At 49.1% G+C, this 22,405-nt stretch overlaps 1 protein-coding gene across 1 annotated transcript in view; it reads right to left on the bottom strand.

The window, feature by feature from the left end:
- ADARB2 (adenosine deaminase RNA specific B2 (inactive)) overlaps positions 1-22,405 on the bottom strand; it is a 351,327-nt gene that overhangs the window by 59,544 nt on the left and 269,378 nt on the right. The window contains exon 4 of the mRNA XM_017674821.3: positions 1,514-1,628. Within this exon, the coding sequence (XP_017530310.2) occupies positions 1,514-1,628 (115 nt within the window). The remainder of the gene's footprint in view (positions 1-1,513; positions 1,629-22,405) is intronic.

Genomic DNA, 22,405 nt, shown 5'->3' with positions numbered 1-22,405 from the left:
CTTGGGGAGAAAGGGTTATACCCAACTTTATTTCCATGGTGGCAGGTCAGTCACTAGAATCCCGTTCACTCAGAGCGAGTCTGCACGCAACAAGCCGGTTTCTGCCTCTGGGCCTCTCTGCCCACATAGCTGTCCCAGTCTCTGTCCTCAGCACTGCCACCACTTCAGCCTCTGTTCTGCTCTCCTGCAGCCTTGCAGCCGTGCCACCGTGTCACCCAGAGCACTGGGTGGAGCTCTTTATGTCGAGTCAATGACAATGTATTGCCCACACCTGTGTAGTGAGCTAGCCAACCAGGGTCAGGTGAGAATCGTGGCCACACGAATCTTCATTTTATACACAGGTGGCCAATGTGAGGACACGTCCAAGTTGTCGCTGCTGGCTGGCTGGGTAGAGGAAGGCCACATCCTGTGGTAAGGATCTTGGTTGAGGTGAATTCAGTCGTCATTTTAGAATATTTCATACCCTACAGAGAGCTGGATGTTCTCGAATGTGTGAGGCATGCCCACAAATAGCCATGTCATTGATGAAACGGAATGACCTTGACCTAGGACATTATCCTTATGAAGTAATTTTTGTCTTTCCGAGCATTTCATACACTTTATCCTACTCAGAATTACACAGGGGAAAGCATTTCCATTTTACTAAGATGCCAAATATGGAAAGTTTAGGTGACAGATCCCAATGCTAAACCCAAGACAGTGCCCTGAGCAGTTTTGCTGGAGGGGCCCCCTGGAGCCTAGAATGATGCAAAAGTGTGCCTGTTGTCTGGTTTTTAACTGATTTTAACATAAATATGTTTGGGCATCAGATGCTCTTCTTCAGGTCTTAGACTTTGTTTGCATGTGTAGAGCGAAGTCTGGGGAACTTAAATAACCCAAAGCCATTTATTTTTCACAACTCTTCTCCAGTGCATCATTACCAACTCATACCAAACGCTGGAGACAGTTGAATTCGAATAGCCAGCTAGTTAGTTATTAGTACTAGGTTTGTAATGAGATGTTTTCACCAAACCGACCACTTGAAATTGACCACCATTTCCCCCAATCTGGCTCATAACAGGCCTGGCCTGGGCTGTGGGCACCCTGTGGTCCTCAGGTCTGGGCCAGAACTCTGTGTCTGCAGCAGGTGGGCATGCAGGGAGGAGCCCCTGGTTCCCTAAGCCCCGCTCACTGCGGAAATGCAGGGGAACAGGGGGAGGGCAGGAGGCCTCGCCTGCCACCAGCTGCAGCTGATCAGTGGCCAGCCAACATGGATTCCAGCTTTTACAAACACCGGCTGTGCAACGTCCTTCCTGATGGCAGGGAGGGGATGGAGAGAGGGGCACAATTACACAACTAGGTCAGTGTGGCTTCACTGATGGTCTACTTTGGTCACTGACCTCTCTGTGTCCTGCTTTTGTTTTCCTCGTCACATCTTCGTACCGAGGAGAGATTCCTTTGGTCCCCAAGATCAAACACTAAATTTCCTCTCCTTGCAGATGAGATTCCCATGGAAACACAAGAGGCAGTTTACCTTTGGTCATGATGACCCCTGCCAGTGCTTTGTGGCGGGCGTGCACGGACGTCAGGCCCACGGTCAGCTCACGGAACTTCTGCGTGACCAGCTGGGACACGGCGTCTGCAAATTCCTGAAAGACACAAGCACCAGGCCTCTTTGATGCTGAGCAGTCAGCTCAGGGCCTCTTCCCCTGCACAGTGTGCTGAAGTCACCCTGTCACAGCGCCCTCCAGCACGTGCACAATCCCCAGGCTCCATGGCCTCATTCTGAAGAGGTCTTCTGTTGTCCCTGCCCAGCCTCTTCCAGGGGCAACTGGCAGACCCCAGGGCTGGGGTTTACATGTCAACATCAGCTCCCACATCCCCCTAGATATTGAGGACCCCCTTCTAAAACCCTGGCACATGTCAGGGTGTGTCCTACGGCTCACCCCACCACCTCCTGCCTTCATGTGTCCACACACACGTGCATGCACATGGACACGCAGAGATATATATACACATGTGCATGTGCACACAGCACACACACAATGCACATGTGTACACACACATGCACGCCCACATAAAGACACGTGTGCACATGCACACACATCAAGTTGATGTAAGCCCGGGTGTTGCGTTTCCCTGGCATGCCGGGTGTCTGTCAGAGCAGCGTGTGAAGTAACAAGGTCACATGGCCTAGAGGTGTCACCATCTCCATTCCTGATTGGAGGCTGACCAAGCTTGCTCTTGCTTTTTGCTGGGAGGCAGGCTGGTGGCAGTGAGCCTTACAGGCCTTGGAGTCAGCTCAGCCCGTTTTCCTAACTTTTAAGGTAATCCTCTTTATTTCCACCTGGCAATGGTGCTTTGTGAGGACTGAACACACTGATATGTCTTACATGCTTGAGCATGTGCCTGCTTCTTTCATTACTGTCGCTGTTTTTCCCTGTCACTGCAGCACCAACTGCATCTTTCTATTGCCAGATCAAAACGTCCACTTATCCACAGGGTGAGCAGGTGGGTCCTTCTTGTGTTGGAATGGATTTCCACTTTCCCACAAGGTGTCTGGATTTTGTGCCACAGATGAGAACAGCTCTCAGATAAGGGAGGCAGTTTCTAAAATGACAACTCCTGGAGGCAGCCCACCAGGCAGCAGGACGGAGAGAGTGGGCCAACTACGTGGGACTGCTGGGGTGCGGTTGCTGTGGGTTGTCCCTGCTCAGCCCAGAGGAATCCACGCTACCTGGTGAGATGCCTTGCCTCCAGCAGGAGCTATGGAGTCATGGAGTGAAGGTGGATCCTGGAGGCAGCCCCGTCCTTTTGTGACCTGGAGGCTGAGGTCTCAAGAGAATGGGCATGTGTTCCTGGGTGTGCCATGAATGAGTTTCCTGGGGCTGCCGAACAAGCGGCCCACACCGGGGCAGACACTGGAGCTCCCTTCTCTCATGGGCTCAGGTGGGGCAGGGCCGTACTCCCTCTCCAGGCTCCAGGGGAGGCTCCTTCCAGCCTCTTTGTAGCTTTTGGAGGCTCCAGGTGGACCTAGGCTTGTGGCTGTGTCTCTCCCATCTCTGCCTCCATCTCTGCGTGGCTGCTTCTTTGTGTCTCTCCTCCTGTGTCTCTTACAAGGACACCTGTCATTGCATTTAGGGCCACTTCAATCCAGGATGAGTTCCTCTCAATCCTTAACTTTATTAATCTACAAAGACTTCTACATGGCTGGGAAAGGGCCGCCTGGGCATGCACCCAGGGCTCCCACCAGGCAGAGGACCTTATCAGAGCTGATGCCTGAGATGGGCCAGGAGGAACGTGGGGCTCAGGGTCTCTTTCTTAAGCCCTCAGGCCTGCTGCACTCCTTGTCTCCTATGACCCTGGGGACCCATTTGTTTCATTGCATGCTTACTAACCATTTTATGTTTTTAAGGACATGACTATTCTGGTAGGGGCATGGCTGGTATTTGCTATGCGTCTCCCTGGTCCTGCGCGGCATTTTGTGTGACCCCACATGGAAGTGGGGCACGTCTCCTTGTCTGGCCTGGAGGTGCAGTCCGCTGTGCTGGTTCTGAGACCCACCCTCCTGCCATCTGCTGGTGACTGGGCACAGAGCATGCGGCTCTCCGGCCTCCTGTCAGGCAGGCTTTTTGGCTTTGGGGAGGCCAGAGACACCTGGGCTTGGGGCTGGCCTGCTCTGCAACCTCCTGCCTCCTCAGCAAAGCGCGTCACGGCACCTCCGCCCCACAGCCACGGCACATGACTGCATTTAAATTAAATCACATATGTGATTGCAGCCATCTGTAGCTGCTCATAGTTGAATTTGTGTATGTTAATGACACTGTTGATTACACAGGGTGGTAGCTAGACGGGAGCTTAGAACTCACGTGGGGAGGCATGCTTACCATCTAATTTAACAGTAGGGATTTTTATGTTTTAATCACTCGGGCTTTAATATGTACAGTCAACTTTGGTTACTGCAAACCCAACTAATCAGGCCCTGCTGTAATTTGATTTTCCTCCCCACCTCGTCCCTGGTTTGCTGTGGAAGCTCAGAAACAAGTCACATTGCTGGTTGTTTCATAAACTCAAATTCCATGGTGTGGATGTGGGGCCACCAGGAGTACACAACCCTGCCAGAGTGACAGCTCACTGCTTAAATGAAGAGCCTGTTTGGGCACATGAGCCAGGCTATGTTGTATGACCGCTTTGTAAATCGGTGTAAAACATTTGCTTTGGCCAGGAGCACACGGACAGCTCATTGTATGTATGAGCAACCACATCCTCACTTAACGTGGGGCCTGTGCCCTGGGCTTGGTGGTAGTGACCATGGAGCTGATGAGCTCGTGTCTCTCGCCTTTGTACCCTGGGGCATTGCAGCAGGTGGACAGGAGCACCTGCTCCCTTCTGTACAGTGCTCCAGTTCCTGGAGAGGCACATGGTGATCACATCTTTCCTCAAGACCCCAGAAGCTCTTAGGAGCTGTGTCCTTGTTTAGCACAACTGAAAAAGTAGTTTTTCTTCCTCCTGTATGTGTCATACATGGACAGTATACTTTAGCCCTTTTTGTGGACAAGAGGTCAATATTTTTATTGACTTCACTGGTAATGGTAACTAGCTAGTGTTGGTCACTACTTGTCAAGTACTTTCTAAATGCTTTAAGTGTTTTATTATGGTTGATCTTCACAAACTGCTCCATGGTTAAGGGGCTGTCATGTTGCTGTCTTTGTTAATGATCATGTGAATTACTTACAGTGTAGACAGCTTGTGATAAGTATCCTCCAAGTGGCTCAAGGTGGAGTTGTATGGACATTTATGGGAGGGAGAGGCCACACCTAGGCAGTGAGTGACTGGAGTGGGGCAGTCAGGGAAGGCTCCCTGGAAGAGACAGGCTTGATCTCCTGTCTATTATAGACTGAAGGCATCATGTAATTAAATTATCAGGGTCAGAGAGCAGGGAAGTCTTAGGAAGTCATGGCTGGAGAAATTCAGGGGTGGAATAATCCATTTCTGGTGGTGAGGATGAGTAGTTCAGTCTGACCTGGGTGAGGGATTTGTGCAAGGTTGAGGAATTAAACTAACCAAAGGTGAAACAGAGACCTGGACTCTGGACCAAGAAGTCCATCCAAATTCTGCTGGATGCTGCCTCAGCCTGGGCACAGCTAGGTAGTGGGGATGCCTGGTGCAGGGAGGCCCGTGCCCTGCATGTGGGGTTCATGCCACCAGCAATGCAACCAGGCTGGCACGGAGCCCAGGTCTTAGCACTGGGGGGTCCATCCTGAGATGGGGGACAGAGCCTGGCTGGAAAGTGCTATAGCCCAGTGCAGTGGATGACTCCTTGGGGCCTGTGGTATACTGGGAACTTGATTCGTTTCACGGCTGCAGAGACAGAGGCTTACCCAGAAGGATTTGGGAACTCGGCCACAGTTTTAAAGCAAGCAGGGGTTTGGGCATGATGCCACGGTGTGAGCACAGTGAGTGACCTGGCGGAGAGGCCCCATCCAGACAGCCTCAGGTCAGCTGGCTTGGCCATCCAGACACCATCTCCTGCCATGGATGGTGAGGGTCTGGGTGGGACCAGGGAGGCTGGGCCCAGGGACTGGAGGCCAGCTTTGCCAGTAGAGAGCCCACACAGAGAGACTCCAAAGACCTACTCCAAAAACCCTGGGTAATGAACCAAAATTCTGAGAATCAAGAAAAGGACAATCCAGTGTCCTTGATTTTTGGTGATTCAGCAGCACAGAAAGTGCCTGGGAACGGTCCCTTGGTAGCTGGGAAGAGGCTCAGTCATGGCCTCTGGGGGCACCTTCATGGTGGGAGAATGGTCCTGCAAGGCTGCTCCCCCAGGAAGTCTCCTTCAGTCAGCTGGGGTGGAGGGCTGCAGAATATGAAGGGAGGCCTGGTCCCTTGTAAAGCCCCTGAGGCCCTGCCTGGGATCCACGGCTGCTGCCAGCAGGGCTTGGGTCAGCTGGGCTAGGCTTTGGGACAGAAATGACTGGAGGGGCAGATTTGGCTTCTGGCTAAATGATAGTGACAATCAGGTGCTTCTGGTCCCAAAGGGCACATGGATGGACGTCAACCCCATGTATAATGAGCTGTGTGTTAGTTACATTACTTAAAAAAAAGCAGAGGCCAAGCGCTGCCTTAGCGCCTGCTCAGGGCTGCCCACACTTTGCTTGTTGGCCCTGATTAGCATGGTGAATTACCAGCGTAGGAAAAACAGACTTTAAATAGAAACACCAGAAGACTCAGTCCTTACTCATTGCCAACACTAATATTTTGAATGCCATAAATAAATAAAATGTGTTCACATTTGCAATAGCAGCCCTCAGGGTAACACTAAGGCTAAGGTAACATTCAACTAAGTGGTAAGGGTATTGAGACTGGAGAGATTATGAAGGAGAGAGCCCTAAGTAAACACTTCTCTGTTGAAATCCTGTCTCCGGGTTTATGATGCTGGAATATCAAAAAGGTTAAATTTGCATATTGGTGGGCAAGGTAGACTCTGGTCGCCAGCACCAACTGTGGCCCCTGTCCCTTCCTTGGACGTGGGCTTACAGCACATGGTGGTGTCTGTGATGGTGTGCCTGATGAGATGGGGCAGCACACAGTGGGTTCACATGCCACACTTGTCGGAATCCATCCCCCAGGACATGCAGGGGACAAGGGGCTGCAGCCAGCATCAGCCAGCTGCCGGGAAGGCCTTGGCCTTGGACTTATCTCAGGAGAGGGGTGGTCCTCTGGTGCCCATCCATCATCCATCTGTTTCTGCAGGTCTTGGTACAGATTCCCACCTGCCATCAATGGCAATGAAGCCTCATTAATTCCAAGGCCAGGACTGGTGGAAATCACTGTCTAACCAAGTAATTCAAATTATCTGACTATTCAGTTATACTGTATCTCAAATTATGTAGAGGCCAATATCAAATTTGAAGGAAGGCATGAAAGATGAAAGTCCCCTTACTGTGGCCACAGCACAGTAGGAAAGCTGAACTCTGGACCAGGCGAGCTGGGCTTGCATTCTGCCATCATCTTCTCCTGACCACATAGCTGCCAGCAGGCAGTTAGCATCCTTCGCCTGTAAAGGAGGTGTGATAGTATCTCCCTATAGGCCATGGCTGATTCTCAGCACAGGGACCTTTGCCTGTGGCATCCAAAGAACGTTCTGGATAATGCACTTCTGGTAAGGGGCAGAGTCTGCAGTCCCCAGGAGCAACTGTGTGCCCAGGGGCTGCATGCAAGGAGCAGATGGGGCTGGAAGGGCCTTGCTTTGGGTTAGCACTTTGGTCTAGTGACAGGGAACTCAGTGATGGACACCCCTAGAGCCAGGGGTGCATTGAGGCTTGGAAAGTGATGGCAGTCCAGCTGTGATTGATGGCACTGGTATGAAGCTGACAGCCGGAGGCTTCTCAAAGGTCTTCCTGTGGCTGTGGTCCTGGCTCGGGTATTTCGCTGGGTGTGGCACAGGCCCCAAGGCCAGCAGTTGCTGCATTTTGACAGACTGCATTTTCTCAGCACTGCTGTGCCAACCTCACCCATCCTGTTGCTCCTCTCACCAGAGCCTCCACATGCCTCCCATCCAGTGGCTGGCTTATGTCCTCTCCTCAGAGACTGTCCCCACCAGCAGAGCAAGGAGGGGATGGTGGTGTGACCTCTGAGCCGTCCTAAGTGCCACACACCTGGGTCTTGTGTCGGGGGTGCTCCTCCTTGGAACCCCGCTGGGAGGAATCCCCTGGAGAGGAGTTGAAGTCCAGAGAGGGGTTCTTTACCCACAGCCAGGCTGCCCACCCTGCCCCTCTGAGCCTGTCCAAACAGCAGGCATGAACAATGATTCTGTGCTGTTTTGAGCTAGGGTTTTGTGTGGTGCATTGCACAGCAGAAGGGGCTGCCACAGGTGGAACTAGGGAGTGACCAGTCCACAAGGGCTTATGAGGCAAGGGCCTACACATGGGTGTCTGAAGTCACACTGACCCAGATGCCAGTCCTGGCATTGCTACATAATAGTGGTGCGGCTCTGTGAATGTTATTGAGGTCTCGGTTTTCTCTGAGACAGGAGCATCCTAGGTTTATTGTGGAGAGCTATTAGGTAGTGGACAGAAGGTACTCAGCAGCCCACCTGGCATGGAACCCTCACCATCTAGGACTCGGTAGGAAGTTTTGTCATTATTATCATCCAAACTTCTGCAAACACAAAGCTTCTCAGAAATAATATAGAAATACTTCCCATTGCCTGAGCCATTAGCAAAATCAAAGTTTTCTCAGTGGTTAGCTGTTTAGGGGGTATGTTTTGATATGGTTAGAAAGCACATGCAGTGTTGGGGGGTGTATGTTATATTTCTGAATTAATGTCTCTGAAGTTGAGTGGTGTCTGAGCCCTCTGACCTCCAGCCTGGCTAACTGACCACTTTGGACATACCACCTGGCAGCTGTTTTCACAGTGCTATGTGCTTTTAAGGAAACTGGCAGCCAGCTGTGGTGACCTCAGAAAGCTCATATTTGACTTTAGATCTACACCTCTGAGCACAAGTGCTGATATTCTGAATGCAAAGCTGACCTTAAGGAGAGACCACCTACAGGTCAATTATTTGGTGTGGTCATTTTTAGTGAAAACATCAGTCAGTCTGGGGCAAGGAAATGCTCACCAGTTAAACTCTTTGCTGGATCTTTTATCACCTTTAAATTTATTACTGTTTTGTAATGTGGAAGATAGTATCCTTGGCAACAATGGGTTCAAGCATTAATAAGTGCTTGGAGTTACATTGACCTAGCTCATCTATACATGGTTCTGATATCAGAGCCTTCCACTCTGATTTCATCCTTAGGCCACATTATTCTGCAGATGTTGACATGAACGTTACCCTCATTAGCCTGGATGCCTGGGGACAAAAGCTACACCTCATTCACCTTGGCAACTGCAGTGTCAGTGCACATGCAGTGTGCCCTGAAGTGTGCATTTGCCTTTGCAGAGTCTTGCAAAGTGCACATGCCCAGACGTACCCCGGTGGGTAAGTTGGAACAGAATTGGGAAGGTGTTTGTCAGAGCTGTTGCTGCAGTGGACTTGGTGTGTGCAGAATGGCCTAGAGACAGTTTCTCAAGCATTTCCACTTTTATTTCACCCCTGTGCCTGTCTCTGGGAGAAAAGAATCAATCAAAATTTATTGGGCAAGACACTAGTGAAATACAGAGTAAGACAAGGTCTTCTATATACAAATGCCCATAATACAGAGCAGGAAATACAGAATGTAGTGTGGTAACTGGCCACCCACGTTTCTCAGGGCTTAGTGTGTGCCAGGAGCTAGTGCCCAGTGTGCCCTGCCCCCTTCCTGTCTTATCCCAGGAGGAGGTTACCACCACCTCTGCCTTACAGACAAGAAGCCAAGACTGTAAGAAGGAAGGCCCCTCGCTGGGGTGCATGGGGACTAAGCTGGGGGCCCAGGGCCCACATGAGTCTGCTGAGGGGGCATGTGCTCACCCACTGTCTGCCTCGAGAGGGGTACTGAAGGGAGCAAGGACAGTGAGCATTACAGGAGCATTATAGTCACAGATCCCACAGGCATGGCCAGCCTGATGCATACAAATGCAGCCACAGGGACAAGAGGCAGTGATGGGAGTTCTGCCTCTCACACAAGCTTGGGTTTTATGACTGTCTTCACAGTAGAAATTGGGGCAGTATGTGACCCCTGGTAATTGGAGACTGAGGACTTCCTTGTGGCGACAGGTGAATACTCCTAGCAGGAGAGCCACCTGTGGACTGTCTGTAAGCCCCTTCCCAGATCCCCTGAGTCAGAATTCTGGCTGTGTAGCCTGCATTGGTTTGTCCCCCAAGCCGCTCAGGTAACTCTAACACACACAGAGGTTTGATAGCTATAGTGACCAAGATTTGTTAAACTGGTGTTTTCTGATATACTCCATGAGATATTTTGCATCTGTGTTTATTTATAATCTTTAAATATCATTAGTATGCTAAAATGATGCCTGATGCATACAAATGCAGCCACAGGGACAAGAGTATCCTTGGCCAGACTCTACTTGGGCTCCCCTGAACTGTTTTCAATGGGCCTGTCTTTTGGACTTCAGTGTTTCTCTCTGCATTGTCCAGTTTTAGCAAGAATGCAGAACCTCCACCCGACCAAGCCCTGATCTGTGCCACCTGGGAGAAACCTGACCACCTGGCCTGCTTCTGTATGAGTCCTGTCAGGAGACCCTGGTGTTTCCACAGAAGCTGGGGAAGTTAATATTCCTTTGTGGAGCAACTTCTTTAATCCATTGGGGATCTTTTTCTCTTGATACTGAAAGGGTTCTTCTTTATGTCTCTTAAAACCCAGATGAACTCAAACAACCATGTATCAACTTCAAACAGAGGACCATGTCATCTATTGGCACCTTCATTTTAGCATACTAATGATATTTAAAGATTATAAATAAACACAGATGCAAAATATCTCATGGAGTATATCAGAAAACACCAGTTTAACAAAAATAGAAATATTACATTTTTCCAATGCAGTTTTTGTTTATTTTCTACATATTTATTGCATTCAAATTTGAAGTTGATTGTTAAAGCAATAACTTCAATATGGTAAATAGATTTGTAGATATCTAACAATTTAAGTACTTTTGAATAAGTGCAAATTTAATTAATCAATAGGTAGATATATAGATATCTGTGCACATAACTCAATTCTCAGTTATTGAAGACAATGAACATGGATCTCTCATTTTGGGTTTTTCTGAAATCCTCAATTAGTAAAAAGGGCTGGGAAGGCCCTTCTCACATTGTGGTCAAGAGGCCAGATGTTGGAGCTAGAATTCAAACATCTGGATTCAAATTCTAATCCCATCACCAATTGGCTGAGTCAACTTTGGTGAGGCAGTTTGCGTCTCTTAGCCTTGGTGCCTCAACCATAAATGCTGATCTCAGTGGTGCCCAGGGTCATTCTCTTCCCACCTGCAAGATTTGCCTTATAAGAAATGCTTGAGAGTTCTTCAAATTGAAATGAAAACACTCTAAACATAAAGCTTATGAAGAATAAATCTCACTTGTGAAGGTAAATATATAGGCAAATACAGAATAATCTAACACTGTGATGGTTTAAAAGATAAAAATTTGTTAATGGATATATAATATAATAAAAGGAAACTCATACTGCAAGAACATAATGTGTCTGAGAAGGTGCGAAACTAGTTTTTTGTTTGTGGTTGAGGTTAAATTGTTATCAACTTAAAATGGATGGATATTATGACAAGGTATTTTATGTAGGCCTTGAGGTAACCACAAAAATATCTATAATAGACATACAAAAGATAAAGAGGAAGTAAAGCATACCACTACAAAAAAAGTCATCAAGTAACAAAGGCCAACTGCAAGAGAGGAAGAAAACAGACTGAAAACAAGAAAATGGCTACAGTAAGCTCTGAGCTACCAATAATTACTTTAAATGTAAATGGATTAAATTCCCCAAACAAAAGGTGTAGAGTGGCTGCATGGATTAAACAAACAATTAAAGTCTGGTGATATGCTACCAATAAGAGACTCACTTTAGATTTAAGAACACAGATAGGCAGAAAGGGGAAAAAGATAGTCCATGCAAATGGTGTCCAAAGGAAAAAAAGGAGAGGTGGTTATATGTACATTAGACAAAATAATGGTGAACTGCTAAAAAGCATTGCAAGAGACAAGATCATTACTGAATAATAAAGAAGTCAACTTAATAGAAGGATGTAACAATTATATATACCTAAATATGTAAATCAAATATTGACAGATCTGAAAGAGGAAATCAACAGCAAATTCATAAAAATCTGAAGACTGAACAACACACTCTTGAACAACCATTGGGTAAAAGAGGAAATCAAAACAATTAGAAAATTATTTCAAGACAAATAAAAACAAAAGCAGTATACCAAAGTTTATGGGATGCAGCAAAACCTGTTCTAAGAGGGAAGTTTCTAGCAATAAACACCAACACCTGAAAAGAAGAAAGATCTCAAGTATGTAACCTAAATGTACACCACAAGGATCTAGGATGGAAGAGATGAAGCCTGAAGTCACGCTCAATGGCAAAAACCTGAATGCTGTTGTTCCTTTAAGAGCAGGACAAGGGGAGGATGTCTACTCTTTTTCTTTCCTTTTATTGAGATATAATTGACATATGAGGATGACCACTCACCACTCCTATTCAACATGGTGCTTAAAGTACCAGAGAGAACAATTATACAAGAAAAAGAAATAAAAGCAATACCAACTGGGAAGGGGGAAGTAAGATTGTCTCTAGCTGACACGATTGCATGTCAAAAACCCCGGAGGTTTTCCTGCTGTCTCTTTATTTCTATTGTGTCCGTACCAGATGGCCCCTTTGGAGTGGAAGCCCCTGGGGGTCTGCAGTTTGTCTCTGGGCCCCTGGACCTAGCAACAGGCTGCTGGGTCTTAGAGCTGCATGTATAACTGCTAAAGTTGGAGGCCTTGTCTGTTCAGCTGGGCAATATCTCAAATTTGTTTGGAACAGATCTAAGTTAAGATGGTTGCTTTGGTGTGCTCCTGTGGAGGCATGAGATAAACTCTTTGGAGTGAATGGTGAGTAGGATTTTATTAGGTCTGGAGGTGAAAGGTGAAGGGGGCAGCAACCAGGGGCTGGTGCTTGCTGGGGGGTGAAGAAGAGGAACACTATGGGGCAGACCCCCTCCCTGTGGCTGTGCCTGATCCTGCCGCCTCCCCAGCAAGCAGCCTGGGCATCCCTTGTGTTACAAATGCAGGCTGTGACCCCTGGCACTCTCCTTGTGTCTGCCCAAGGCTCGGGTGTGGTCCACACTCTCATGAAGAAACATTTTGTGGTCACAGGTACCCAGGTGTTAAATTGACCTGAATTTGTCTGCATTAGGCAACATGTGTCCAGCAGGTTAGTTGTGGGGAACTGAGGGGGTGACATCCTAGAGCCCCGTGACCTTTCTTGTGATGGTTGTTTTAAGGTGATCAGCTCAGCTGCCTCTGGCACGGCTGTTCTGCTGGGCGTGGGGTGTGCCGGCTCCTCCTTAGGAAAGCTCTGTGACGGAGACACCTGGCGTCTGAGGCAGAATCTGAGTTAGCATTACCACTAGGGCCTTTTATCTGTAGCAGGAAGAGTTGTTTTGTCCCCTCAGACGTGGTGCCTCACGTCCCCTTGCTTCCCGGCAGGCAGTTGCGAATGTTCTTCAGGACTGGGGGAGGAACGCAGCACCCTTGTGCAGATGACGCACTGTCTCCTTCGGGCTCTGAGCAGCACAGACAGGCTCAGAGCTGCTCTGGAAAAACATGCCAAGGGGTACACACCCCAGGCCCCAATCCCGGTCCCTGGGCCCCCGGTCATTGGTGTCCTGCTCCCAGGACACCCTGTCTACCGACAGCCTTTCCAAACACTCCCCTGGGAATGGCGCCTCCTTGCAAAATGTGCGAAAGCATTGGGTGTCTGTGCCACGTGTTAGGAAGTGAGGCCACGTTCAGCTTCTACACTGACATGCGAGATCTGTCCTGTGATTTCTACTCTGTCCGAAAGGGACTTTCAGCTGCATGAAGGGAGGGTTGAGGGCCGGGGCATTTGGTTTTAGTTCCCACAGAGCACAGGTGCTGAGTAGACACAAAATGAATATTTGTTGATGTGAAATGTTTAGAAAGATGGAAAACATTCTGTAAATCACTCTTTTCAGGATCAGTAACCATCACTGTACTATGAGGCCTGCTTATCCCCATAATTAGATAAAATGCCTTTGATCTGAGGCCTAGCTGTGAAGACATCTTCTTCCCAAGTCATGGCACACTTAGAGAGCCATAGTTTTTTCTCTGGTATGATTCATAGGTATTTTGTTTGCACAACTTTGCATGGGGGTTGAAGCTGGCTCATGTGACTGTCCTGTGGCCTCTCTGCCTGCTACCCTGTGACTACTCCACAGGCAGTGAAATTGTCTCGATAGGGATGCTGTGCTTCCTGGGTTGGAGGGAGTATTTAGTTTGAGGCTTGCAGCCATCGCCTTCTCTCCGCCCACTGCAGCAAGTCTGCAACCCGCGGGCAGCAGGCAGTCACTGATCCGCCCAGGTGCACGCCGACATCATCACCTGTCCTCCAACGGGAATACACACCAGCTTTCCCTCCATAACTTGTGGGATAGAGAACCCAAAGCCTGTGGCAGGAACTGAGTGGCTAAGATACCAACATTCTTTGACTGAAAAAGTTGAACCTTTTTAGAAAATTCTGTGTCACATCCAGAGAGTGAGAGAGATTTCAAAGCAGTTTTATTCTCTTCCCCCTCTCTCTTTCTTCTTGTGTGCATTTTAAAACTGTTAATAGGTTTCTGGAAAGCAAATCTTGCCTTTGTTCTGAGCATCTCAGATTTTCCTTTGCATTTTAAGGGCGCTCCATGGGAAAGCTTAGAACTGCCAGACAAACTATTATACCGATGGAAGTCTGTCCAGTTTCTGATAAAACCACAGTTAATTTATTTTTGCTTACACTCCACTACTTTGACAAAGCTTCCTCTGAGAGGTATGTCTTCATTCTCAGCCCCTCGGGTTTGTCATCTTTTCTTGCTTTGTTTTGCAACTGACAAGGAAAAAGAAAATCTGACATCAGCTTTGGAAGGTGGCAATGCATTCAAGACTGTCTTTTCCTCTCAGATCTGATAAAAATCTTGCCTAAAACCATGTCCAACCTTTTTTAGCAGTAAGTCCAGATGGCTTTGCAGCCTGTATAACAGACTTTACTCACTGATGCTTCTCCGAGGGTCAGCAGGGCAATGTCTTTCTTGCAACATAAATGCGAAGCAAAAGACAGCATCTGTGTGGTTTAGGCAGGGTTGGGGGCTGTCTGGAGAAGGAAGTGCAAAAGAAAAAGCCATGGAGCTCCCTCAAAAGACAGTCTCAGCAATGAGAATTCCATCAGGTGTGATGGTGGGGTGGAGGCTGGCTTGCAATTAACCGTGGTAGTTCAAAATGGATTCTTTGAGATGAGGAGGAATTTAGTTGTCCTACAGGTGTTTGCCACCCCTCGATCCCGAGTTCTCACAGCCTCTGTTGCAGGAGACATCACCTGATGCATTGTGAAACTTGCTCAGCAGTGTGTGCAAGCAAGGACAAAGCCCAGGAACTGCAGAAGTAACGAGGGAGCTCACAGGAATGCAGCCCTGACCACTTGTTCTCACTCATTATCAGAATGGCCAAAACCCTTGTTACTCCTTTGCTAGCCATAGCTGGGTGGATGAGACCATTTGAAAACATAGCTGATGAGGCCTTCAGCTTTTTGGAGAGATGTGTGTGTAGACTGACATTCTATTTTACAGCCATAGAAGTTGGGGTTCAAAGGCAGTGGCAGCCTCCTCAAGTTGCTCCCATGGATGGCCAGCTACACCCACGGATGGCCAGATGCCCCCATGGCTGGCTGGCTACTCCCGTGGATGGTCAGCTGCTTCCATGGATGGCCAGCTGCTCCCACCGGTGGCCAGGTCCCTGGGTACTTTATCCTGGGGTCATTCCCCAGTCTCCATGCTCTTCTTTCCATGAGTTGCACTCTATGCATCCAGTGATGGCATCACAGGATAAAGCCTCCAGCCTTCCCTTCTCCCACTCCCACTCCCGAAGTGCTGTTGGACTTGCTGTCGTATCTTGATGGATCCCAGGCAAGCCAAACCCTTTTACTTGGTCAGGCTGTTCCTCTCTGATACAGCCATCCCTAATTAGCTCAACCCATTTCTGAGCACTGTGTGTCACATGTGAAGGAGAGGGTCTCAACACTGTCTGCAGATTATACTGTCCTGGGGAGATTTAAGGATATCCCAGTGCCAAGGCCCCAACCTGGGCCACTGATAACTGGATGCAGGGTGGGGGGTGGGAGGTTTCACCCTCTGTGCAGCGAGAGTGGGGTCACTGTGTGGAGGTGAGTAGCTAGCTCTTGCTGGAATAGCCTTCATTCTCTTCTGGTGAAAACATTGTGAACGTGTTCTTTATCTGTGCTCTTAACACCTGTGTTCCTGGAAGGCAGCCTCTTCCTATTTGGGGTTATGCCATAGTGTGTAGAGCTCTGCACAGTGATGTTGTTCTATGTTACTGGCTGCTGGGAACATATGTGACATGGCAGTGACAAAAGTCAGAAGAGTGACAAGACATGAGCTTCAAGTGTCTGCAAAGCCTTGGCATGAAGTGAGGCAGCACGGTCCAGGAAGAGCTGGAGACTCACGTTCACGGACACCAGTCAGACCAGATCAATGCCAAGTTGTGCACTGTTTGGCCTCTCAAAGCTATTTGGGTAACAAATGGCACAATTTCATGACAACAGTGGGGACGATATCATAGCTCTCTGATGCAATTTTGCAGACAGAAGAGCCCAAGGATCGGGGAAGAGAGGATTTTCAACTCAGTTTCACTAGTGCGGGGTGGCTGCTGCCTCTGTTCCTCCACCTGCTCAGTGTGCCCAGGGGACTGGCTCAGTCTGCAGTTTGGGATAACAGAGTATATAAAGGAATACATGAAGAATTTTTGATTTTTAGCATTATCTAAATCTGAATTATGGAATAATGGTAAGTGGTTTCTTCTTCTACTTGTTTCAAAATATTCTTCAAAGAAATAATCTCCAGGATCATCTAATATGGGAGAATGGAAGTTTCTTTGAAACTGCTAGCTCACAGACTGTAGAGTGTGGCCTTTCCTATGGTGCGTCAGTGAGCACTTTGTGTGACAGGCCGTCCCAAGCCAGCAGCTAACCGATAGGCATTTTTGCTGCAGCATCTTTAGCCTGGCCGATGAAGCTGTGCTCTGGTAGGTCTGGCTTCACTCGGTTAGGCATCGGGTCTGACTCACCCGAACAGTGTCTGCCTCGGATGAGCAGCTCGAGACATGTCTTCTTGCCTTGGTAGCAGGTGAGCTGGAGTCCAGCGCAGTCGCCTAAGCACAAATGAGCCTCAGGCTGCACCTGTCAGGCCCCCTCCATCCCGCTGGCCTCAGCAACACCCATAACACAAGGCCGGCATGTGGAGTGAGAAAGTGCATTCCTTCCGTGGTCGGAGGGTTTGGAGCAGGTGGTCACCAACATGTCACACAGTGCATCTCACAGTACCCAGCACAGCGTGAGGGCAGGCAGAAGCTCTGGAATGGCAGGCTCCGCACCTTCCATCCTGTGGCTGGTCTCTGGTTGCAAATGTTGGTTCATTTGTTGATTGGAAGTGTATAGTCATCTCCACCTGAAACCATTTGCTCCCAGGTCCCGGGAAGCACTGGTAGTTGGTGGAAAGCCCCTCACCCCCCATGGGAGAGACAGGAGGGGTCAGAGGCAGTGGACCACACAGTGGCCTCATAGGTGGCAGATTTATGGGCGCTGCACAGACGTTAAAGAGAGGACAAATGTGCTGAGCTATTTATTTAATTGCATTAGAAATCTAGTAGAGAGGGACTTACGAACATTTGTAGAGATGAACAAACCTAAGAGGCCAAGCGGCAGTTATGTGCTCTGGCTCCCACCAAGACTGTGATGGTAGTTAGAAGTGAGTGGATGGATTTCAGAAATAAACTGATGATAAATAAAAGAGCTTTGGTATGTTACCAAAAACAAAACCCACTAGAATACAGAATGCTAGCATCTACACAAAATCGTCAGAACAGGAACCCTAGAACATCTTTTCTTAATGTGTCTCTGTCTCTGTCTCTATCTGGTCCCGTCTCTGACCCTGTCTCTGTCTCTCCCCCTCTCTCTTCCCAGAGCTCATTGCTTTGGCTGATTTATACCAGGATGACTAATTAGAATCTAGAGTGAATAATATCATGTGTCTCTAAAATCATTATATGATCCTTGTGGCTTATTTCCTGTCATTGAGTTTTGTGCTGACAGCTCTAGTATAATCCTGTCAGATAACTAATATTTTTTTAATGGACTTCATTTTTCAGAGAAGTTTTAAAGGCAAAGCAATATTGAGGAGAAGGGACAGAGATTCCCATGTCCCCCATGCCCCATAGCCTTCCCCATCAGCACCCCCACCGTGTGGTATGTTTGTTACAGTTGATGAACCACAGGGACACGTCACCATTGTCAGAGTCCAGTCCACATCAGGGTCACTCTTGCTGGTGCATGTTCTGTGGGCTTGGATAAATGGACAAGGACCCGTGTGCACCACTGTGGGGTCCCACAGCAGCTTCACGGCCCTAGACTCCTCTGGGCTCCCCTGTTCATCCCTTCCCCGACCCCCTGGCAACCACTGATCTGCTCACTGTCCCCACAGCTGTGCTTTTTCCACACAGTGCCACAGAGCTGGAATCACACAGTGTGCGCCTTTCCAGACTGGCTTTTTTCACTCAGTGATGTGTATTCAAGGTCCCTCCGTGTCCCTCCATGTCTGGTGGCTCATTTTCTCTTAGTGCTGAATGACACCCCATGGTCAGGCTGCACCAGAGTTTGTTTATCCATCGCCTACTGCAGGGCATCTTGGTTGTTTCCAAGTTTTGTCAATTATGGATAAAGCTGCTGTAAACCTCCATGTGCAGGTTTCTGGATGGAGGTAAATTTTCAGCTCCTCTTAAGGAGCAGGATTTCTGGATCATGTGGCAAGAGTGTGTTTAGTTCTGGGAGAAACACCCAAGCTGTCTGTCTCCCACAGCGGCTGCCCCCAGCTGCACCCCCACCAGCGGTGATGCGAGCTCCCGCTGCTCCATGTCCTCGCCAGCATGTGGCGTCAGTGTTCTGGCTTTTGGCCACCCTCACAGGTGTGCAGTAGAATCTCAGTGTTTTGATTTGCATTTCCAGGAAACTAATTTTTGATCTACAGTTTACTTCTGTGGGTGAGTGGCAGATCAGGGGACTCTTGTTAACTCCAGATTGCCGCCTTTTAATTTTCTCTTTGGAAAGAGCAGGAGGAGAGAGCATGGAATGCAGATCTTCTCTACCATTTTATTTCTTGGCACCAGATAGTCATAAGGTAGTTTTCTAGGATAAGTAGATGTGATTTCTTCTAAGTTGGTTTTGGCAAGGAGCATATTTATGAGACCCATGACTGAAATTTCCTGTGGGAAAACAAATAGGCAATGATTCTTCCATAAAACTGGGCTCTCCCTGACAGAGACTTATGCTGGCCTACACCCGTTGCCCCCAGCAAACACTGGTGTTCCATGTAGGAGTTTGCACTGGAGGCTGTGGTGCTTTGGGGAATCTCTGAAGTCCTCCAGGAAGTTCAGTGCTCTATGCCAGAGGTGGTCCATCAACTCAACCATTACTTTGAAGGTTTCTGAGCAATGAGCTTGAGGAGAAATGGCGCTGTTGCTCGAACACCCTGTGGCCCATTGCTGCTGGACCCCAACTGTCCACCTTCTCTCTGCCCACAGACCACCTGCCTTTCCACATGTATGACACCAACATATGCTTATCTGGTGCTCGCTAGCAGGATCTCTGCAGGCACAAGGCCCCTTTGGGGGCCAGGGTCTGCTTGTGTCTGATTGGTAAGACTTGTGGTTGTTGCCCTGGGGTCAGTGGTACATTGAGCTGCAATTAGTGGTGATGATTTGTTTGTTTCTGGCTTAGTGTTAAGATTTGAGAAGTTCCATGACTGTCACTCTAGCCTCACACGCATTCACACGCAGGATGTGTGTGGCAGGGCAGGCAGAGTGGCTGGTCCTAGTCTCCTGGCAGACTGTATCCCAGAAGTGACCTTGTCTGCAGTTCTCATGGCTCTCCGTGGATCCGCCCTGCTCCGCAGTCGTCCTCTGGCGTCTGCCTCCCCGAGGGGTGTGGACCTTCCTACTGGTCTCACTTAAGGTCTGCTGTCACCTGGCATTTCGAGTGTCGGCATCCCCTGTCCTCTGCATTCTGGCTTGACTGCTGCCCTTCTGTCTTGTTTTGTCATGACTCAGACCCCTTGGTTAGCTTCCACCCTTTATTCTCTATTTTTACCGCTTCTCATCCTTGACCTGCTAACCCTCTGTAATTTCTTGCTGCTTTATTTCATTCTTTCAGCAGATGTTTGTTGGGGCCCTTTTGGACCAATTGTTATTCCAGGTACAAAGAGAAATAAGGTGACATTTACTTCACAGGCACCTTCACAGGTGACATTACTTCACTTTGTGATGTCTGCCACAGCTGCAGTGAGAAGCCGCCAGTGGGGCCTGGTCAGCTGTGGGGGAGGGGCACTGATGTTGCAGGAGAAGAAACTCCTCGGTGGCCCTTGGGTGGCCACTAATGACTCTCCTTGAAAGAAAGAGAAGAAGAAGGAGAAAAGAACCAACCTAAATCCCCCTGCAAACCCCCAGGTCACAGAAATAAGAGGATCCATTGCCAACCTAATAATGTAATTGGCAGATTTGACTGAGGGCCCCAAATGCCAGATGTCCTGGCCGGGGGAAAAAGTGATGCTGCACACGGATGGGCTTTCTCTGTGTCCTTTGGGACTAGGTCTCCTGGGCTCCTGGGTATGTGCCTTGTGGTGGGAGGGTGGGAAGGGTTGCTGGGGAAGGTGAGGATGCAGAGGGGCCCTCCAAGCCCCAGCTCCTTTTTGCCTGACCCTGCCTCTCCCTTTCTCTGAAGGAGGTGGCAGGGAAATGGAGAAACAGGGTCATAAAGACTGTGAACAGGGTTCGGTCACTTGGATTTAAAATATGGAAGTTAAAGGTTGAATTTATTTAGTGTTAAGTTGAACCATATGAAATTGCCATATTTTGACTTAAAGAATGGCAATTTCATGTATTCCAAACTAACAGCTCAAATGAGTGCCTTGGAGTAAATGTGGATTTTAGTTACTCAGGTGGTGTCTACATGGGTTGCTAACAGTCTCGGCTTGGCTGTACACAAAGCAAATGGAAAGTGAGGCAATTGTCCTAGAACCTGATCAAGGCGGCGTGGCCACCTTGGGGCTAGTTAGGGGACCCCAGCTTAAATCTAGGCTTGTCCTTTATGCTGTGTGAGCTTGTGAAAAAGTTAAATCTCATTGAAGAGACAGTGTTGGCAATGCCCAGCGTTCGGGCGGCGGATGGTGGCACCACTTTATTTCTGGTGTCCACATGATTTGGCTTTGCGGCAGACACAGCAGTATGGGACTCCTGGTGGGGAATGGCATTGGGATGCCCCCTGGATCTCTGGTCCTGCCTCCAGGGGTGCAGCGGTGACCTCATCCTTTAGCTGCTCCCCAAAAGTATGCCTTTTGGAAAATTAATAAAATGACATTTTTGTTCTGTAATGAGGGTCTCACCTTCTGAGCACAGCAAACCTTCCACACTGGGGTACATGGAGCTGAGTGCTTGTGGTACCTGTCTGTACCACCTGCCTGCCCCTGATCCCAGTGGGTGAATGCTGATGGAGAGTCCCAGCCTGGTGCTTTGTGACGCCCCTTACTCTCCAACAGCCCCGGAGTTCAGGCCTCTGCCAGAAATAGGCACTGATGCTCACGGGCAAGCCCCCAGGTGGGGTGGGGGCCCATCTGGGTTCCTGCTGGGTAGATTGAGCTGTAGGCCAACACCCACGGGAGCCCATGTCTGTGGGGCCCACATGGACACCCCTCAGGAAGGGGTCAGCCTGAGTGCCTCCCTGAAAGCTGAGGAAGTAGGGAGCTGTGCAGCCAGGTCAGCCACTCAGTGGGAAAGGGAATGGGCACTCTCCTCTCCCCCACCCTCCCCCAGCGCTCGCAGGGCCCTGCAAGGGACGGGCTCTCCAGGCGCCCAGGACCCCGGCCCCGCTCTGAAATGATGGAAGCGTTGTTAAATGAATTTCTTTCTGGAACCAATGGGCCGGATCTTAAGCCTTCCTGAGAATTGAAGTGTAATTTAAGGAACTGGAAGAAATTATCGAGTCAGTGTCCTAATCCCCTGAGAGTCTTGTGCGCACTCTGGTGAGCAGCTAATCCTGCAGCCGGGACCCGGGGTGGAATCCTTAATTATCAGAGTTGCATTTCTTCTCTGTAGGCGCCACCTGAGTAGCATCTGTCGCTCAAATAAACTCAAGTGAAAATAGAGTGTTAGGATCAATAATTCAACTTGCAGGTGAAATAGAACAGAAAAATAGCTCCAGTTTGCCTGCTCTGCATTCCTGGGCAGCTGGTTTTTGCTGATGTGCTAATCTCCACTTTCTGGGGCACAAAGCACGTCAAGGCCACAGTGTGCAGGGGCACACTCAGCCCCCAAGGTGTGGGGTCTGCATTCCAGCTTCTGTGCCCTGTGGAGAGGAGGGCAAGAGCCCTGCTAACTACAGAAGCCAGGTTGCTCCCACCGCCGGGTTGACATGCAGTCGTGCTCACATTCCTGTCCCTTCCTGGTGGGGTTTAAAAGCTCAGCTGAAGTCTGGCCGCCTCCAGCGCATCTTCCGAAGCAGGCACTTCCGTGGTGGTCGTGAAGCATTCTGCTGCTGCTGTTTTGTTTTGAGCGCCTTTGCCCTGCGATGGACCTCCGTGGAGTGTGATGCACCCAGCAGCCTCCCTGCCTTCCCGCTGACGGAGGTGAGGATCGCCCAGAGTCAG

This window comes from Manis javanica, chromosome 2 (genome assembly GCF_040802235.1).
Source record: "Manis javanica isolate MJ-LG chromosome 2, MJ_LKY, whole genome shotgun sequence".
NCBI classification, from domain to species: domain Eukaryota; kingdom Metazoa; phylum Chordata; class Mammalia; order Pholidota; family Manidae; genus Manis; species Manis javanica.
This window is presented reverse-complemented; position numbering and strand designations above follow the sequence as displayed.